Genomic DNA, 22,918 nt, shown 5'->3' on the forward strand with positions numbered 1-22,918 from the left:
GTCCATATCTTTTACAGTCTACGTAATTGATCCATGATTATTAAATCTATACCTTGTGCTATATTTATCATATGCAAATGAAGTAAATGGGTGTTTAACAAACAAAAAGAAACAAAAACACACATTTCTATGTACTTATATAATTTAATATTTTGGTTCCATGACACAATAGTTTTGCACATATAACTCTTTCAAACACCAAATGTACATAACATCACATTTATATTGCATCTTTGTAACACTTTGTTTTGTTTTTGTCTGCCGTTTTGTTTGCTTAAACGAACCACCGATGCATTTCAAAAAGAATATGGGTTAAAAACACACACAGTAGTATCTATCACTAACTTCTTCACGTCACAGAACATGAATGGAATGACTTAAAACACAAGATTTCATCCACCTGCACAGATGACAACACAACGGCGATCTCTTAAAAAAAAGAAATGTAAACAAAATACAACAGGCGGCAGATATAGATACTCTCCCGCCATCGTTGATTGAACAGCAATAGAGAAGTACCTCTGAATATGAATGAGCATGCGTGATGACGGGGAGACTAGATCAAGAGTTCAGCAATATACAGTTTCATTTAACTTAGATTTATTCACAGAGACAAAAAAAACAAAAGGACGGGCACATGATGGAGGAGAAAAGGACAGGTCTTCTATTTGAAGTCCAGCAGGTTACAGTCGATTTTGTAGTACACATAGGGATAATATTCCTGCTGGCTGAGGTTCAAGCCAGGAATGTCCATAGCAGATTGCTGAAAGAGGAAAAAAAAACATCATTAGCCTATTAAAGTCTGCGTGAACAGGAAGTTGCTGAGACTTTTATTTAAGTATGTTGATGTACTTCTGAAACGGAATATTGAGTAGGGGGCGGGGCTTTCTCTTGCGCATCATTAGCTGTGTTTTCATCCATAGATGTGAATTCAATTCATGGACAAAACTGGATTATCGCATAAAATATATGCAAATAAAGCAGCGTTTCCATCCAATGAGTGACAGAGAACTAAATTCCTGATAAATTGACAGCAAATTTCAGGCTGAGAAATGTAGTTTCGTGCGTTGGGATTTGCCGCTGTGGTGTTTTTTCTTCTCTAATAAATGAGTTGCGCCTCAGAAGACGAAATGAAATGAACGCGGTGCTTTTGGAGGCGTTAGACGGGAGCGCAGACAGATGCTCAAGACAGTTCTGGAGGGAATAATAATAGAAGAATAATAATACTGAAGCACTGTGATGATGCACTGACGGAGGGCTGAGGCCTTTTACAATCAGCACAACAACATTTCAGATCTGCAACAATGGAAAGCTGCAAACCAACTAGGGTTGGGCCGATAGACGATGGCCGATTAACTTCACGATCCATCGCCCCGCCCCACATTTATATTGATATATAACTTATTATTTGCATATCTTAATAGCAATAACTGTCTTTTCTGGAGCTGTGTTAAATTTTACATAAAGCTGCCGCTTGTATGGCTGACAGCATCGTGAGGATTAAATGAAGGATTATACAGTACCTCTTACGCTTACAATGTGTAGATTCAGTGGCAAACGCTGTTACCTGCAAAACCCGTCCCACAGACTTTCCAGTGAACGGCTTTAGTTATTTTTATAGCGGACTTGAAGCCACTGGAAGTCTTTTATTCACTCTTGGATGATCACTAATAAGATGTGCCATTATTAGTAACTTTAGATGGTTTCTAAAACAAAATCTGTCAGTGTTGTTTTCATTCTCTCATCTTCAGCGCTTCACGTTTTCGCAGTTCTAGTTCCTGTCATCTGAAGGCATAAGGCGTTGACTGAGTGATTGACAGCTGATATTAACCAATCCATTCGCGTTCAACTCTAGAGCAGTTGGCCAATAAGAAGAGCGCGAAGGCGGGGCAAGCGCTATGGGCTTTTTTTTTTACTTCAAGTTCACATGACAACCGTTTTAATCTGTTCCTGAGCGCTGCGTTTGGCGTTTTTAGGTGCAAAGAGGCATTCTGCATCTCCTAAATCCACGCACGCGGTGAGGATTTTGCAGTGAAAACAACAATTTATGCACTCGCTCAAATGCTTCCAAATATATTTTTAGGTTGCATAGATAAAACTTCGGGTGCATATGCGACCAAAAAGGTAGAGCCCTAGCATCTTTACTTGTTATTATTTACTCAAAATAATAGTAAAATAAGGAAGTTATCATCAATCACAATGCAAATCACAATGAACTCCAAACGAACTCTCGTCTCCTCCACCAGCTGTGGGAAAAAGCCATTATAAGGACACAGATCACTCTGCCTATTCATGCCAGAGTCCTACGGAAAAAGTGACTGACGTGGTGATTTGTGTGTAAATTAATTTATTCATGGTTTGGTTATAGGTAAAGTAAAGGCTATAATTTATTCATTCATTATAAATTATTTGATATTTAACAACAACCACCCCTGCCTACGATGACGATCCCATCGTCCATCGTGATGTTTCACATTAGACATCGTACGATGCCAAATTGGTCGACATCTTCCAACCCTAAAACCAACATTAATGGCTGTGGGTTATGCTCCTCTGTGTCGAGTTCCTTTGCGGGTGTTTTGTTTTTTCTGAATGCGACAAGTAGCTTAAACTCGGTCATTCAGAGGCATGAACCGGTGGATGTGCAACAACTTTAATCATAAGGTAAACACAAAACAAAAGTTTCCATCTGGAGTTCCTTCACGGGGCTCCACACTTGTAAACACTCGTTCCATCTGACTCGCGGCTCAGCACCGCCCACACTCGTCACCGCTACCAAGCCAACCAATCACAGAGCTTGCGCTACACATGGTTGCGACATTTAGTTACATTTTTTGAGAGGTGCACGTCAATGCCATGTCACCACATCAATGCTATGCTCCCACGCAAAGGCTGCGCCGGACCATATGCGTGCGCTTGACGCAGTCTTTAGTTTATGCACATTTTTTATTCTACTCAGTTGTGTGATTAAGTTTTTATTTGTAAAAAACTCTGCGCATCTTGACATTTCCAACAAGCATTTTTATTAAGCTATAATCCAAAATGCACTAAAAGGGGCGTGGTTAAGAATATTAATATACAGTTGCTATGGAAACCCTTAGGTTGATGGCTGCCACTCCAAATGCAGAAGCAAATGGCAAAATCAAATGCAATAAATTTTGTCTCTTAATGGATATATGTGAAGTATCGTCATTAATATTATCAAAATAAATACCAGAAAGTATCGTAATACGATATTAAGCTTATATCAGCCGTCCCTAATTTAAAGTCTGCATGAACTGGAAGCTACAACCATTTTTTTTTTCGTATTGTGACACAGTTCCTAGAGAAATGGAATATTATGGACACTATGGAGTGGACATAAAGGATATTATAGAGAAAAGAGTGGGCGTGGCTTGTTTTTTCTACTGCGAGCTGATTGGCTGTAGAAAAGTAGGCGTTTCATTCAGAAAGATGGGGAAAAGGGTTTGGGGAGAGTTATTACAACCTAACAGACTCCTCCTCCTCACCATTATTGTCTGTTGTCCTGACAGCTGGAGGGGCGTGGTTAGGTGCGTTAGCCACACCCACTACTGGGATGTGCATTTTCAGATTTCAATTAAAGACTCCAAGGGCTAACTATTAGTTTTTTCTTCTTAGTGACATGCACAGATGAATTGTTCACCACTAAACTGGCAATGTCAGCTAACAAAATCAATATGGTTAGTTTTGAATTCATTTGTACTTTAAACAATACACAACCACTGCCTTTGCTCAAAAAAAAAAAGGCTTACGTCAATAATGGCGGCTGCGCTGCTGTCCAGGTGCTTGTAAAGATCGTACAAAACCTCCCTCAGCTTCTTCATGTTCTTCTTATTGGGCTGGAGCAGCATTGCTTGGAAATTCACTGGCAATCCATATCTGTTCATTCAGGATTACAGAATTGAAGTTTGTTTTTTCCATGAGCACATTATTCAATAAGCTTATCAATAACTATGAAAAAGATCAACCAGTTTACATGTCAATTAATAATCTGAACAGCTTTAGTTCTTACTCGGCCTGTCACATAATCAATATATGGACTTGTGGAACAGCACATGGACATGAGCTCAATCGCTTTTGGTGATGCAATACATATCAGCCATACATAAAACCAATTCTAGCAACATTTTAGCTGACTGTGCAGCATCTCCATCTCTATTGGAGGTGTCAGTGTCAGTATGGTTAATAAAACACTGTAGTATTTACTATAATTACTATAGTATATTCTCATGTGGGTGTCTGACAGCTGAAAATAGATCTGCTAGCAGATATCGCAGCCTCTCTTACGCTTGATCTTGCACTTTTGTGTTGACATTTAATATTATTTATTTAGGATATGTGTTCTGACTCCAATGCCTCATTATTAAACTGTTCAAATGACTAATTAAATGAAATACTCTTAAGAATGAAGTATGATGTGCTCTTATAATCCTTGCATTGTGATGATATTATATTGTCATTCTGGCATTATACAGTGGCATAAAATGGACTTAAAATGACAATAATATTGTTTATCACAATATATTTTGGTGCAATATAACGTACAACAAAAAATAGATATCGTGGCAAGCCTAGGTATATCAGGACAGAATGCTTAGATATCACCATCTATGTTTTTTGTTTGATTATATTCATGGTCAACTTGTGGCACTATGGGTTGGAGGTTTGGGGCATGTATAGGGGAGCATATTTGGTCATGACTAGCCACACACGGAATCTGCATGCTCAGATTTTCAGCCCATCATTAATTCAGTTTATTTACTTGAGTAAATGTGTGTAAATCTATATTTATTCAGTTTTTAAATGAATTTCATCATTATTATTGACTAATATGAAAATGTTCATCTGATTTATGTATAATGCTGTTTGTAAAGTAATATTTTCTGTCTTTTAGTAGAGATATTATATGACAGACTTGCTTTGTTTACCAAATAAAGGTAATATAATTTCATTTGCATTTTAAACATTAAATAAAAGTTAAAAAGAGATTATTTTTATGTCACATATTAAGGTTTTAGTTATGATACTCCTAAAATCATTCCGCAGAAATCCGCAGATTTTTACCAAAATTCTCTGCAGAAATAGTAAAAAATATCCGCAGATTCCGTCTGGCGCTAGTCATGACATATCTACTGTACTTTGTTGTATGTTGTATTTAACTTGTAAAAACTCAAACATTATTAAAAAATGAACAATAATCTGATTTTGAAATGTTAGGTTGGCATAATACAGTGAATTTTTATTTTAAAAGGTAAATGTTAGAAACATATTTCACATAATACGAGCAGGATATAAAGTATTACCTCAAGACTGACTCCACAAACACCCTCAGAGCTTTAATGTGGACCCAAGCAATAAACGCCTCGCTGAAGTTCACTTTCAGCCATCGAACAAGTGGACCCTACAGAGCACACATACAGTATAGAAATCAGTTCAAATCTGAAGTAATAAATAAATGAGTACACCCCATTTTGTAAATGAAGATCTTTATCCATTTCTCCGTGAATGTAGGTCAAATTTTCACACCATGTCTGATAATATTTTTTCTTCTGGAGAAAGTCTTATTTGTTTTATTATTTACTAGCCCCTTTAAGCTATATTTTTTGGATAGTCTACAGACTTGACAACTTGCCTAATTACCCTAACCTGCTATATACTATATATATTTACCTGATATATATATATATATATATATATATATATATATATATATATATATATATATATATATATATATATATATATATATATATCAGAAGACAATGATGACATGCAATAAACGTTTGAAGGCATGAGACGCGGAGGTCATTAATAATATAATAACACTAATACTGAAAAGGTTACAGCGTTTTAGAATGACCAAAACAACATTTCAGATGATTTACATTGTGCTCAGCCTGCTGGTTCATCCATTCACGCACATTTTAATCATCACATGATCTCCTATAACTAAATCACATGACCTTTTATTAATCTACATACTGGAATTTGTTCAGTAAAAGTGTTTCCATCGTAGTTTATGCACATTTTTTCCTATCAAGTAAAAAGTTCATCCTACTCAGCTTTGCACATACTTTTGTATGCTCATTTTCAAAATTGATGCACATCTTGTCATTTCATCAACTGATTTTTTTTATTATGCTCATAAAAATAAGTGGATGGAAACATAGCTATGTAACTTTCCCATAATTCCCTGACTTTTTATTGACATTACTATTGTTCTTTTTAGTTTTATTCTTATCAGTTATGTATATTAGATAAATGTTGATAAATAATGCTTATTGCATTACTTTAATATGTTGCATGTTACCTTGATGAGGTTAAGCAGCTGTGTTAACCACACTGAGTGGCTTTTTTATACACTGGTGTGTTTCTCTGCTGGGAATATTTGTTTGATATGAGCATTGGTTCATTATGTGACTCTCATCAGCCCTTATGATTGTGCTTTTGACTTTGCATCAGAGGATATGATGTGTAGATGTTGGAGTAGCTGAAAACACTGGTGTATTAATGCTATAACTCAGGGGTCAGGAACCTTTTTTCAGCAAAGAGCCATTTCTTTTTTTTTTTTAATCAAATGCGTTTTTTAAAGAGCGATATGGGGTGTGTGTATATAACAAAAGCTTGATTTATTTATAAACAAAACCATTAATTATGTCCATGCACAACTCAAAAATAAACAAATATGATGCATCAAAATGTATAAAGAAAGGACAATTTACAGATATTTTTTGCCATTGCTTGAAATGTCTGAATTTACGTGTGTGAGGTTACATTAAAAATGTAAATTACCATAGAAATATAACTAAGTTAAACCACAGCACCACATATGCGCATTGGTTGAAACGTCCTTTTATTGTAAACAGAGTTCTTGTTCATTTTGCTGTGGAAAATACAATATAAAGGCAATTGTAATTATATTTTCAATAGGAAACTGACTTCTAGTAACAGTTCTATTTTGAAAAAATCTGAAATATTACTGAAGAAAAACAGCTGGAGAGCCACATATTTTTGGTCCAAGAGCCACATGTGGCTCCCGAGCCATAGGTTGCCTACCCCTGCTATAAATGAATGAAATATGGTAGTTTCCCATAAAGATTTGTACCGTATTTCTAACAGTAAAATACTGTAAATTTGCCACGTTTTTTTTGTAGTGTACATACAAACATAAAGATACATACAAACTGTTTCTTCTTGTCAGTGGAGAGTCTGGTCATCTCCTCCTTATCCGCTTTCATCTCCTCCTCGTTATACTGGAAATCTCGAACCGTGAACCTGTAAAGCAGACTCCAGCATCACTAAAGCATCCTTAAACTAAATATAAATGATGTGTCTGATGAACTCAATGAGGTGCTGAGATTGAGTCTGCGTACTTGTTTTCTCTGGCCTTGTGTCGGAAGTCATCAATGGCCTTTCTGAAGAGCGTGACGGTGAACAGACCACTGTCCTGATCCTCAAAAAGCAAACTGCAGAGGGGAAAACAACACTAACAATGAATACAGAGAATTTCAATATTCATACAGCATATTTGACTCATAATAAAATAAAGATGTGGTAACACGTTGGTTTAGGTCACAATCCATGCTGTTACCTACTAGATTATAACCTGCCTATTATAAAGGTATTAATTGTTCATTATTAGTTATAAAGTATGATCTTATTCTTTCATTTGTACCTTTGTTTTTGTTAATTTATGCTTGTATTATGTTTATTATATTTTATGCAGGTACAAAATCATCACAATCAATATAAAATTATGAATTCTTTCCAAATAGTTATTCGTCATTTGTGAAATCTGATTCATATCGCAATATATATCGCAAAAAAACTAAATACCGCAATGTCCGTTTTCTCCAATATCATACTGCTCTAGTTTAAACCCCTCATAAAAGGGATTTTTGCATTATAGGTCCTCTTTAGGTGAATCAAACCTCTCTTGCAGATTTTTAAAAATCAATATATTCATTATTTTCACATCTGCAATTTACAGAATCAAATCAATACACAAGTAAACTTATTTTCTAATCACCCTTCCAACCTTCCCCACCCTAATCCTACCCAATACCTGAACCCAACTACTATCTTACTGACTATTAGTAAACAGCTAGTTTATTAAGCTGGTAGTGTTAGTTGATGGTTTGTGGATATCGTGAATTGATGTTTTGTGAATGTTCTCATCAAAATTAGTCTACAGTGTTAAAGATGTACTTAATTCAATTAATTCAATTCACACTACATTTATACAACATTACTAACTGTCCTTCTCATTCATTTTAATGAAGAAAGTTATCTGTGACATTTCCAAAACATGAAACCTCAGCTGTTTATAACAAATAATTAGTTAATAATATAGTAAATAATTAGTTAATAATATAATATAATAAATAATTAGATAATAATATAATAAAATAATATAATAAATAATTAGTTAATAATATAATATAATAAATAATTAGATAATAATATAATAAAATAATATAATAAATAATTAGTTAATAATATAATATAATAAATAATTAGTTAATAATATAATATAATAAATAATTAGTTAATAATATAATATAATAAATAATTAGTTAATAATATAATATAATAAATAATTAGTTAATAATATGATATAATAATATAATAAATAATTATTTAATAATATAATATAATATAATAAATAATTAGTTAATAATATAATATAATAAATAATTAGTTAATAATATAATAAAATATAATAAATAATTAGTTAATAATATAATATAATAATATAATAAATAATTAGTTAATAATATAATAAAATATAATAAATAATTAGTTAATAATATAATAAATAATTAGTTAATAATATGATATAATATAATAAATAATTAGTTAATAATATGATATAATATAATAAATAATTAGTTAATAATATAATAAAATATAATAAATAATTAGTTAATAATATAATAAATAATTAGTTAATATAATATAATAAATAATTAGTTAATATTGTAATAAAATATAATAAATAATTAGTTAATAATATAATATAATAAATAATTAGTTAATAATATAATAAAATATAATAAATAATTAGTTAATAATATAATAAATAATTAGTTAATAATATGATATAATATAATAAATAATTAGTTAATAATATAATAAAATATAATAAATAATTAGTTAATAATATAATAAATAATTAGTTAATATAATATAATAAATAATTAGTTAATATTATAATAAAATATAATAAATAATTAGTTAATAATATAATAATATAATAAATAATTAGTTAATAATATGATATAATATAATAAATAATTAGTTAATAATATAATATAATAAATAATTAGTTAATAATATAATATAATAAATAATTAGTTAATAATATAATATAATAAATAATTAGTTAATAATATGATATAATAATATAATAAATAATTAGTTAATAATATAATATAATATAATAAATAATTAGTTAATAATATAATATAATAAATAATTAGTTAATAATATAATAAAATATAATAAATAATTAGTTAATAATATAATATAATAATATAATAAATAATTAGTTAATAATATAATAAAATATAATAAATAATTAGTTAATAATATAATAAATAATTAGTTAATAATATGATATAATATAATAAATAATTAGTTAATAATATGATATAATATAATAAATAATTAGTTAATAATATAATAAAATATAATAAATAATTAGTTAATAATATAATAAATAATTAGTTAATATAATATAATAAATAATTAGTTAATATTGTAATAAAATATAATAAATAATTAGTTAATAATATAATATAATAAATAATTAGTTAATAATATAATAAATAATTAGTTAATAATATGATATAATATAATAAATAATTAGTTAATAATATAATAAAATATAATAAATAATTAGTTAATAATATAATAAATAATTAGTTAATATAATATAATAAATAATTAGTTAATATTATAATAAAATATAATAAATAATTAGTTAATAATATATAATATAATAAATAATTAGTTAATAATATGATATAATATAATAAATAATTAGTTAATAATATAATATAATAAATAATTAGTTAATAATATAATAAATAATTAGTTAATAATATAATAAAATATAATAAATAATTAGTTAATAATATAATATAATAATATAATAAATAATTAGTTAATATAATATAATAAATAATTAGTTAATAATATAATAAAATATAATAAATAATTAGTTAATAATATAATAATATAATAAATAATTAGTTAATAATATGATATAATATAATAAATAATTAGTTAATAATATGATATAATATAATAAATAATTAGTTAATAATATGATATAATATAATAAATAATTAGTTAATAATATGATATAATATAATAAATAATTAGTTAATAATATAATAAAATATAATAAATAATTAGTTAATAATATAATATAATAAATAATTAGTTAATAATATGATATAATATAATAAATAATTAGTTAATAATATGATATAATATAATAAATAATTAGTTAATAATATAATAAAATATAATAAATAATTAGTTAATAATATAATAAATAATTAGTTAATAATATGATATAATATAATAAATAATTAGTTAATAATATAATATAATAAATAATTAGTTAATAATATGATATAATATAATAAATAATTAGTTAATAATATAATAAAATATAATAAATAATTAGTTAATAATATAATAAATAATTAGTTAATAATATGATATAATATAATAAATAATTAGTTAATAATATAATATAATAAATAATTAGTTAATAATATGATATAATATAATAAATAATTAGTTAATAATATAATATAATAAATAATTAGTTAATAATATAATAAGTAATTAGTTAATAATATAATAAATAATTAGTTAATAATATAATAAATAATTAGTTAATAATATGATATGATATAATAAATAATTAGTTAATAATATAATATAATAAATAATTAGTTAATAATATAATATAATAAATAATTAGTTAATAATATAATATAATAATATAATAAATAATTAGTTAATAATATAATAAATAATTAGTTAATAATATGATATAATATAATAAATAATTAGTTAATAATATAATAAATAATTAGTTAATAATATGATATAATATAATAAATAATTAGTTAATATAATATAATAAATAATTAGTTAATAATATAATATAATAAATAATTAGTTAATAATATAATATAATAATATAATAAATAATTAGTTAATAATATAATAAATAATTAGTTAATAATATAATATAATAAATAATTAGTTAATAATATAATATAATAAATAATTAGTTAATAATATAATATAATAAATAATTAGTTAATAATATAATATAATAAATAATTAGTTAATAATATAATAAATAATTAGTTAATAATATAATATAATAAATAATTAGTTAATAATATAATATAATAAATAATTAGTTAATAATATAATATAATAAATAATTAGTTAATAATATATATATATATATATATATATATATATATATATATATATATATATATATATATATATATATATATATATATAAACAATCCTCCTACTGACTCTAGCTCTTAATTCTCTGAGCACTTACAGTTGCTTTGTGTCTTGTTTGTATTGCCTCTTCTCGTTGAATCGCTGAATGCCTCCTCAATTGTAAGTCTCTTTTTTTTTACAAAAGCGTCTGCTAAATGACTAAACGTAAGAAGGTAACCATCTGACAGAACTGTTGCATACTCACTTTGTAGATCGTGGCACCACCATTTCTGCAAGAGTCTCGTAAGTGCGCTGCCAGTCAGTATAATTCGTCCTAAATGGTTAGAAACACGCTGTCAGCATGTGCATGAGAGGAATTCAGGAGTTGTGTGACCGACCGTCTACAACCCCCAACTTATTTATTATTTTGTTTTTGTGTTGTGGAATCTGTAACTTACTTTGGTACCACTACAAGTAAAGTAATGAGGTACTCCGAATCCAGAACAAAGTCATCTTTCTTAACAATATCAGCCAAACTCCTGGTCAAGAGACTCCCTCTGATGACAACACAAAACACATACACGTTAGCTGATTGGGAAAGGCTAGGTTTCTACTACAATAGCTATGTTTTCATTCAATCCAAAGATGCTAATTAGATCTATCTGAAAAAAATGGACACTTCCTGATAAACTGGAGCGAATATCAGATGAGTATCAGTTTAAATTACGCACACAGAAAATAAAACTACTAGATTAAAGCCCAAATGATGAAATGAAACCCGTAGAAATGGGAGCTAATCTGACATGTGTAAATGCACTCACGCATTCTTCCGCTCTAGATTCTGTAAGTTTCCCTTCAGGTTGTTGTAGGCCGATGCTCGAGCTTTCAGGTCATTGTCGATTTGTGAGACTTGCTGTTGAACAGCAGGGGGAGAGAGGCGAGACTCGAGAGTCATACAAAACAGCATCAAAACCATAACAGGAGGACTCTACATCACAAACATTTCTCTGTAAAACAGGTTTTATTGGACTCTCTTGATTTTAATGTTTGTAGAAAACTCTTTTATGAAGTGAAATTACTTACCAGATTTTGAAATGTATTTTTATATCATACATTAATGTACAAAACATTATTGAATATATCTTGGGTTCGTTTGTATTGCTGGTTTTATTGTATTTACTTGAGTTTTCTGAATAGTTCCTGCCATGTAAGATGCTGCTGACATGGCATTAAATGAACAATATACATGCATACACAGTTTTACTACAAGGATTTTTCACATTGAAATGAGAGCTTCAGATTACTTGCCTTGGAGATGATCTCAGAAATGTTCTTCAAGGATTGTTTGATGGGGTATTTGGCCATATCCCATTGAAATCTCGTGACGTAGGTGACCAGATCCACTAAAACACAGCATGAATACATTCAACAAAACGAATACTGCATAATCTTATTTCACGCCACAGACAGCAGCGATACTGACCTCCATTAGCCAGCAGGTTCTCCTGCACTTTATCTCGACTGTCCTCCAGCACGTCAGCCATGTACTGAGCCACCTTCTTCACCACACTGTGAACAACATCAGAAGAATTCACAACCCTCTGACAACTCTCCCCAATGCTCTAAATCAAGGAATTCAGCATAACATCAAACACTGAAGAACACTGAGGTGGTTTAGAACAGCGTTTCCCAACCCTGTTCCTGGAGGCACACCAACAGTACATATTTTGGATGTCTCCCTTTTCTGACCCATTAACTTCAGGTGTTGGAGTCTCTTCTGATGTTATGATGAGTTGATTCAGGTGTGTTTGATTAGGGAGAGGTTGAAAATGTGTCCTGTTGGTGTGCCTTCAGGAACAGGGTTGGGAAACACTGGCCTAGAAGACCTTTTTCTTTGGGGCTTCTCCACACTGTAACTCTCCCAGATGTGGGACAGACAGTGAAGGTGGACTCAGAGGACAATTTAGGTTTCACATTGTCAACAGCCCAAGATTTTCACTCCTGGCACCATTAAAATTGATGTATGGAATTGGCACACATCCAAAAAACAAACAAAAAAAAGTTTGTTTTGACATAATATATGAGCAATTCTATGCAAATGTCAACCTTGCCATGAAAAATTTTTACTTTTCGGCAAAATAGAGAAACCTTTTGTGTAGGCTTGTATTTTACAGTGCTTTAAAATACTCAAAAGTGTCTCTGTCAGTCGGCGCAGTAGCCTAGTGGTTATATGGTGCAATAGCTGATATATGGTGCAATAGCACTTCAGGGCGTCCAGAGTTCGAATCCCGGCTCGAGGACATTTCCCGTCCCTACCCCCTTTCTCTCTCCCGCTTCGCTTCCTGTCTGAAATACTGTCCTATCAACTTAATAAAGGCCTAAAATAAAAAAAATTAATAAAAAAAATGTCTCTGTCAGTGTTTTGAAACAATTATATTTGATTTACCAAAATCCCAGTGGCAATTTTACATTCGTCACATCCATAACAGAGAGACGTCACATCCATAACAAAGCTTTTCCCTCATAAATGCAAAAATATCAAATCAAATCAATCATGTTTGTTTTATAAAGATCCAACTCTTCTCCTTTTGATTAGCATCGTTTCTTTTGGGTTGTGCAGTTCAATTCGCAGAATTTCTACAAAGTATGTCGTATACTGCAAACTCGACTTTGTCACATCCATAACGCATGTTTATTTCAAATGTAAAAATATATTAAAAAATATATATTCTGGCATGAATAGGCATTTTTCTGATCCCATAACTCTGTGGCTAGTTGTTTTGAAAAATATGAAGAGATGTTTCAATATAATGTTAACGTGTACTTCCTCTGTCCATTTATGTTTTGAGATTTTACTGCAAATGTCACATCCATAATGCTGGAATTGCTCATGTGTGTACTAGGTTTGGGTGATGTCGACCGATTTGGCATCGTACGATGTCTAATGTGAAACATTGCGATGGACGATGGCATCGTCGTCGTAGGCTGCGGTGAATTAATTATTTATGAATGAACAGATAACCACCTGTCAATCACTTTTTCTGCGGGACTCTTGCATGAATAGGCAGAGTGATACGTGTCATTATAATGGCGTCGACAAACTTGGTTGGTAAAAAAAGGTGAACCAACAGCAACCAACAGTATCTGAGGTTTTCACTAAAATTGCTAAGTACAAGTGTGAAAGCCAAAGATTGAAGCAGTGTACAGACGCTGTGACACGATACTTGATAGATTCAAATGACTGAAGAGTCGTTAGATAGAGACAAGATGAATTAAATATCACGTTTAACAACTATAGTGAGACACCATCCAGCGGAACATCCTTGATAAACTGTCCGACGTGCACTACTCTCTGGGGTTTTGTGCTCAAAGCTGACTGCCTGGAGGTCAGACGTGCTCGTATGCTAGAGCGGATGGTAGAGTGTGTGTTTCAGTGGTATAGTGTGGACGGAGGGATGTTCAGAGATGCTAGGTGAAACGCCAGTGTGGACGTGGATCCTTTTCGTTCTAAAATGCCATTTTAAAACTAAGACGTATTAGTGTAAATGGGGCCTCAGTGTGTATTTTTCGCGAGGGTTGCTGCTGTGATGAGGGCAGGGTGGAGGATCGCGTTAATAATTATAATTAATAATTATAATAATAATAATAATAATTATTATTACTTGTATAATATTACTGTATAATAAGTATAATAAATAATTATTAATGTATAATACGTATAATAAATAATTATTACTGTATAATAAGTATAATAAATAATTATTACTGTATAATAAGTATAATAAATAATTATTAATGTATAATAAGTATAATAAATAATTATTAATGTATAATAAGTATAATAAATAATTATTAATGTATAATAAGTATAATAAATAATTATTAATGTACAATAAGTATAATAAATAATTATTAATGTATAATAAGTATAATAAATAATTATTACTGTACAATAAGTATAATACATAATTATTACTGTATAATAAGTATAATAAATAATTATTAATGTACAATAAGTATAATAAATAATTATTACTTTATAATAAGTATAATAAATAATTATTACTGTATAATAAGTATAATAAATAATTATTACTGTATAATAAGTATAATAAATAATTATTACTGTGTAATAAGTATAATACATAATTATTACTGTATAATAAGTATAATAAATAATTATTACTGTGTAATAAGTATAATAAATAATTATTACTGTATAATAAGTATAATAAATAATTATTACTGTGTAATAAGTATAATAAATAATTATTATTGTATAATAAGTATAATAAATAATTATTATTGTATAATAAGTATAATAAATAATTATTACTGTGTAATAAGTATAATAAATAATTATTATTGTATAATAAGTATAATAAATAATTATTATTGTATAATAAGTATAATAAATAATTATTAATGTGTAATAAGTATAATAAATAATTATTACTGTGTAATAAGTATAATAAATAATTATTATTGTATAATAAGTATAATAAATAATTATTAATGTGTAATAAGTATAATAAATAATTATTAATGTATAATAAGTATAATAATTATTAATGTATAATAAGTATAATAAATAATTATTAATGTGTAATAAGTATAATAAATAATTATTAATGTATAATAAGTATAATAATTATTATTGTATAATAAGTATAATAAATAATTATTACTGTATAATAAGTATAATAAATAATTATTATTGTATAATAAGTATAATAAATAATTATTAATGTATAATAAGTATAATAAATAATTATTACTGTGTAATAAGTATAATAAATAATTATTATTGTATAATAAGTATAATAAATAATTATTAATGTATAATAAGTATAATAATTATTATTGTATAATAAGTATAATAAATAATTATCACTGTGTAATAAGTATAATAAATAATTATTATTGTATAATAAGTATAATAAATAATTATTAATGTATAATAAGTATAATAAATAATTATTACTGTGTAATAAGTATAATAAATAATTATTATTGTATAATAAGTATAATAAATAATTATTACTGTGTAATAAGTATAATAAATAATTATTATTGTATAATAAGTATAATAAATAATTATTACTGTATAATAAATAATTATTACTGTGTAATAAGTATAATAAATAATTATTACTGTATAATAAGTATAATAAATAATTATTACTGTATAATAAATAATTATTACTGTATAATAAATAATTATTACTGTATAATAAGTAGTAAAATATGATGTACTGTCATGATGGCAAAGACAAAAAAGTTATAAGAAACTAGTTATTAAAACTATTATGTTTAAAAATGTGTTAAAAAAAGAATAAACAGCACTTAGGACATATTAGAAAAAATAAAAATAAAGATTTTACAGGAGGGCTTATAATTTTAACTGTGCACATTAGTGACATCACAATATATTGCGCAGCCCTAATGACAACATACACACAAACAATACGCAAAGTTGTGATCGAAGGTATTACACAATGTAAAACACAAACTTTACCTCTCCACAAAAGCGTCCAGCTTGGCCAGCTCATCAGACAGTCCCACTAGCACATCTAAAGTGCCGACCTGCAGGGTTCGGAGAAGAGAAACAGAGACACTTTGATCAGCATCCAGTATAATGCAGCAGAATAAACTCAGCCAGGCTGGATTTGATGGTAGAAACATCAGGGGCCGCCGGTGCTTAGAGTGGCGCCGCTTCTGTTCTCGTCCAGTCAGTCGGAAAACGACGGGTTAAGATGACGCAGGGCAGAAGGGTCACCAATGGGAACAACACTTTTAAAAAGACAAGATCATGAAAGTGTTGTGTTTTTTCTGCTGCATATTCTCCATATATCATGTTTAACCACAATAACTTTTCTTTTACTAAACTGTTTCATTTAGGGCAACACAGTGGCTCAGTGGTTAGCCTCACAGCAAGAAGGTCTCTGGTTCAAGTCCCGGCTTGGTCATTTCATATTTCTGTGTGGAGTTTGCATGTTCTCTCTATGTTGGCGTGGGTTTCCTCCAGGTGCTCCGGTTTCCCCCACAGTCTAAACACATGCGCTATAGGGGAATTGATGAACTAAATTGGCCGTAGAGTATGAGAGTGTGTGTGAGAATGTGAGAGTGTATGGGTGTTTCCCAGTACTGGGTTGCGGTTGGAATGGCATCCGTTGTGTAAAACATATGCTGGAATAGTTGGCGGTACATTCCGCTGTGGAGACCCCTGATGAATAAAGCCGAAGGAAAATGAATGAATGAATGTTCCATTTAAAAATATATATATAAATAAAAAATAAATAAATATTTATAAAATAAATTGAAAATGAAATTTAAAAAATACAAAAAATATTTCATTTCATTTATTTTCATTCGGTTTTCCGGGATGTCTGAGCCACCTCAGCTGACTTCTCTTGATGTGGAGGAGCAGTGGCTCTACCTATTTATAAGGGTGCGCCCTGCCACCCTGAGAAGAAACTCATTTCAGCCACTAGTATCCGAGATCTTGTCCTTTCAGTCATGACCCGAATAATAACAGATAATATAATTATCAAATAAAATTCTTATATTCAAATCTATTTATTATATGTCAGGCTTTATAATTATTCCGTCAAAACCACACAAAAAAAATTATTATTAAATTATACAAATTTTAAAATTAATAAAATTAAATTAATAAAATTAAAAATACAAATAATATAGTATGAAATGAAATGAATTTATTATTATAAAGTTTATGTCAGACTTTATAGTTTTTAAAAGATTTCTTTATTATTCCATCAAAACCACATGACATTTTGGTTTTACTAAGCTGTTCCTTTATTAAAATATATAAATTAAAAAATTGTATTTAATTGAAAAAGAAATTCAAAATAAATTACATAAAAAATATATAAATTAAACTAAAACAAAAATAAATAAATTTTATTGAATGCATAAATTTATCATATTCAAATTTATTGATTATTTTATATGTCAGACTTTACCATTTTAAAAGGCCTACTTTATCATTCCATCACAGAAACTGTGCGCATGTGAAATCTCACTTGAAGACAACAAAACCACATTAAAGTTTTGTTTTACTAAGCTGCTACTAAGCATTTAATAATATATATATATATTTTAAAAATAAATAAGCAATTTTTAAAAAATCATAATTAAATAAACTTTTAATTAAAAATAAATAAATGTATCATATTCAAATGTATTATGTTATACATCAGACTTTACAATTTTAAAAGGCCTACGTTATTATTCCATCACAGCAACTGTGTGCGCATGTGAAATGTTTAATTGAAGATGCAACTTTTCCCATATTGATTAATAACAATATACATTTCAATATATTGCTAATGCTGCAGGCTATAATAGAGTATCCCAGCAATGAACGACAACAAAAAAACTAGAAGGTTCCTTATTTAAACAGTTTTAAAATAGAAATGATTTATTCTATATATAGTTTGTTAACAAAAACAGAATACACATTTGGCCTTTATTAGAATTATTTACTACATTAAATTAAAACTAAAAGCTGAGGGGGAAAAAAGAAGGGTATAAGAGTAAATGTGCAAAATGTAAACATATGTAACAGCCTAGCTTTAAAAGCTAGATTAAATGCCTGATGCTGATTGGCTGTTGTTACATTTCTCTGCCGCGTGATTGGCTCTCAGTTGAATCTATAGAGTAAAATGTGCAGAGCTTATCATCATTATCAACAACATGAGGATTTCTGTGAACATTCTTAAAGGAACAGTCCACTCAAAAATGAAAATGTGTTCACTATTTACTCTCTCTCAAGCAGCTCCATAAGAGTTTCTATCTTCTGGTGAATACAAAAGCTGATATTCTTAAGAAAGCTGAAAACCTGTAACCATTGACATCAACAGTAGAAAAACCAATACAATGGAAGTCAATGGTTACCGGTTTTTAACATTCTTCAGAATATCTTCTTTTGTGTTAAGCAGAATAAAGAAACTTATAAAGGCTTGGAAGCACTTAAGGGTGAGTAAATGATGACAGAATTGACATTTTTGGGTGAACTATCCCTTAAGTGCGCAACTGAAAACAGAGAGCGAATGACCAATCATAATCAGGTATTCCAGAAAGCAGTGTAAAAATGAAATGCTGTAAAAGAGGAAGAGGAACAGACTGTGACCTTGAGATCAGGAATGTTGAACTTGTTGTTGGTGGAGAGGTTGTTGGTGCGAGTTGTGGCCGTCATTAGTTTGTCCCATGTCTGCTGGCAGGTTTTCTCTCCTGGAGCAGAAATCAACCAGAACTCTGTCATGGCTGCTGAATGAGTGAGTGATGGAGAGTCTGCAAACACACAAAGACACTAATAAGAATTAATAGACTCATTTAAAACTCTATATTTCACCACTAACTCTGACAAAGATGTGTTTAATGGATATTAAAGGGGATCTATTATGCAGAAATCACTTTCATAAGAGGTTTAAACACAGTTGTGTGTGAATATAAGCAGCTTCTAATGGTCAAAATTAATTAATGATATTGTTATAATCACACTTGATAGTGATAATCTGCAGAAACACTTTGATTGACATTCTCCCTTTGTACAAGTCATCAGAGGGGGAAAGCCCCGCCCACTAGTGACCATCTCTCCCTCATTAGCATAGGCAGCCCTAAGTGAGAAGCAGCCGTCTGCTATTAGAGTTTTAAAATGCACAAATGAACACTGTAGTCTCCACAGACTACCTTTTCCTGAGCCACCTCTTTAGACGTTTTCAGTTTTTCAGATTAATCCTGTTTTGAATCTGCCACTATGCTGATGCATGGGTGTTTGTAGCTCCGCCCTCTTTCAAAAAAGCACCATCTCATTTGAATTTAAAGCGACAGTCACCAAAACGCCACAACTAGAATCAAAGCCTAAAGGGATCAGTTGCAGAGAGTTAAGTGGTATTTTGAGCTGAAACATCACACACACACACACACACACACTATAGAAACATTAGAGACAAATCTTGTAAAAAGGGGCATAATAAGACCCCTTTAAAGTCTGTGTGAACTGGAAGTTGCTGCCAACTAGGGCTGCACAATATATTGTTTTAGCATATGTTGTACATATTTGATAGCGCAATGTGTACATCTGCAATAGTCACATCGCAATAATATGCAATGTTAAGTGTGGATTATAGTTGACCAGTAGCTACAGAATTGTATTTAATCACTGTATTTATACACAATTTATATGGTTTATGCAACAACAAAAGTTTTTTTAATACTTAGAATTTTTGTCTTTGTTTCTAGTCCAAATATCTACATTTGAAAGAAGGGCTGGGCGATAATTTGATAACGATAATTATCACGATATATAATATTATGATAAATCAAGCCAAACTAAAAGAAGAAACATTTAATAGGGAATACTGTGAAAATTGTCGTTACGGTGTTAAATATGCACTTGGGAAAAATTTGAGAAATAAGTCAAATATCTGTGCTAGGCATGGGTCGATATAAGATTCTGACAGTATGATAACCTTAGATAAAAATATCAAGGTATTATGATTGCTGCTCTAAAATAAGTTCTTTTTAAATGTCTGGATAAAAAACTAAATATTTCTTCCCATTTGAACACAGTATATTTTATTTTAAGAAACATTTTAAATATTTTGGAAGAGTAAACATGTCAGGCTAAATGAATTATTGACTACTGCTGTCTTCATTTGTTTCAAAAACAAACCTTTTTACCATTTAAAACGGCATCTTTGGAGATCTTTTCTGCTGGAGATACTGTTGTCTTAAAAAACAAAACAAAAAAACGTAAATAAAAAAATCATACAAACACCCAAGGAACGGTATTGCAGAAAACTGACAGTTTTAAACCCTTGACTTTTCCAAACTGCGGTATACATTGAATATGGTTATCATCCCATGCCAACTCTGTACATCAGTGTTTCCCAACCCTGTTCCTGAAGGCACACCAACAGTCCACATTTTCAACCTCTCCCTAATCAAACACACCTGAATCAACTCATCATAACATCAGAAGAGACTCCAACACCTGAAATGAATGGGTCAGATAATGGAGACATCCAAAATATGTACTGTTGGTGTGCCTCCAGGAACAGGGTTGGGAAACACTGCTGTACATCATCAAAATGCAACCATACTTTGATTAATAACCTTAACGTTAATAGTTTGTTTTCAGTAATAAAGCAGTTAGGGTTAGTACTAGAATTCACTTCTCAGACCACAAAAAGCTGCATATTTCATGATTAGCAACATTTTTGATGTGGTCAAAAACAGTAAACCTGTATATTTGTCCTATTAATATTCATCAAAGGTTTGAAATACTTCAGGATGTAACTATAAACATTTATAGTTATACAATTTTCCTATATTCGAAAATTGTGATTTAGCTGTCCAAAGATAAACTCACACAACATATTTATTTAAATCACAGTTTTAAACTTCCCAAATATGACTGTATTTTCCATGAGCTAGAACTTCCCCTTTATATTCAGCTATATTTTAATATGAAAATGCTAATGAAACTTGTACAATCTGACCACCGTTGTAAACTGTGTATTTGTAGCGTTAGAACACTCTGTAAACATATAGACATTAAATTAACAGAATATTAATCGTGGATATGGTCAGCCTGAGCAGATTGGGTTATTTCCTCAAAATGAATGAAAGTCACGAGATGAAACAGAGGCCTGTCAGACTCACCTTCAGTCTAATGAATGGACACTAGTCTTATATGTCTAATAATCTTATATGATCAGACTAATTAGCATGGATATTATATATTTGATCACATCCGATCATCGTCAGTCACAACATTAAATATGACAACATAAACACGCAGTAATTCATTCATACAGAGTCAGAAATCTGGACAAAAGCACTCAAATCTATACTGCGACATCTTTGAGAAATATAATGTCAATTGACAATCTAAAAACAACTCAATAAATCGTTTGTAGCGCATATAAACACAAGTGAGGCTCAGTCAGCTCTAATCCACACTAGCAAATACAGCTAAAACTGCACGATCACACACAACACGTTTAAAACCGCCGTTTCTCCAGCGGATCTCACCTGATTTCAATGTTAATTAGACGACGTGGCGATTATTTGGTAATGTCAGCGAAATATTTCCAAAATGATCAGTCTTAGGATTTGATATTCATAATGACACTACAGTGTTTCCAAAGGCTTCACTCACGGTCAGCTGATCGGCTGCTAAACTGCGCATGCGCAGACATACTCGACAGCGACATCTGGAGATGTGGCGTTTAAATGACATGGTTGTGGAAATCTGTCCTTTACATTACACAAGATCAACAAACGTGCAGATGGGATGTGTGAATGTAATAACGACCAGGAGACTATAGAACATGTATTGATGCACTGCCCAATATATCACACAGAAAGTGAAACT

General features: G+C 29.6%; 1 protein-coding gene across 1 annotated transcript; it reads right to left on the reverse strand.

Annotated features, from left to right (window-relative positions):
- Positions 1 to 124: 124 nt before the first annotated feature.
- Positions 125 to 22,716, reverse strand: atp6v1c1a (ATPase H+ transporting V1 subunit C1a). Its single transcript, XM_056475945.1, has 13 exons — positions 22,576 to 22,716; positions 19,667 to 19,827; positions 17,030 to 17,097; positions 12,995 to 13,080; positions 12,820 to 12,914; positions 12,333 to 12,424; positions 11,970 to 12,068; positions 11,777 to 11,845; positions 7,395 to 7,487; positions 7,203 to 7,296; positions 5,325 to 5,422; positions 3,774 to 3,900; positions 125 to 763 (listed from the first exon to the last, which is right to left on the reverse strand). The coding sequence occupies exons 2-13, from the start codon at positions 19,796 to 19,798 to the stop codon at positions 665 to 667; spliced, it is 1,152 nt and encodes a 383-aa protein (XP_056331920.1). The 5' UTR covers positions 19,799 to 19,827; positions 22,576 to 22,716; the 3' UTR covers positions 125 to 664.
- Positions 22,717 to 22,918: the final 202 nt, after the last annotated feature.

The sequence above is a fragment of the Danio aesculapii genome, chromosome 16 (genome assembly GCF_903798145.1).
Source record: "Danio aesculapii chromosome 16, fDanAes4.1, whole genome shotgun sequence".
Taxonomy (NCBI): Eukaryota; Metazoa; Chordata; class Actinopteri; order Cypriniformes; family Danionidae; genus Danio; species Danio aesculapii.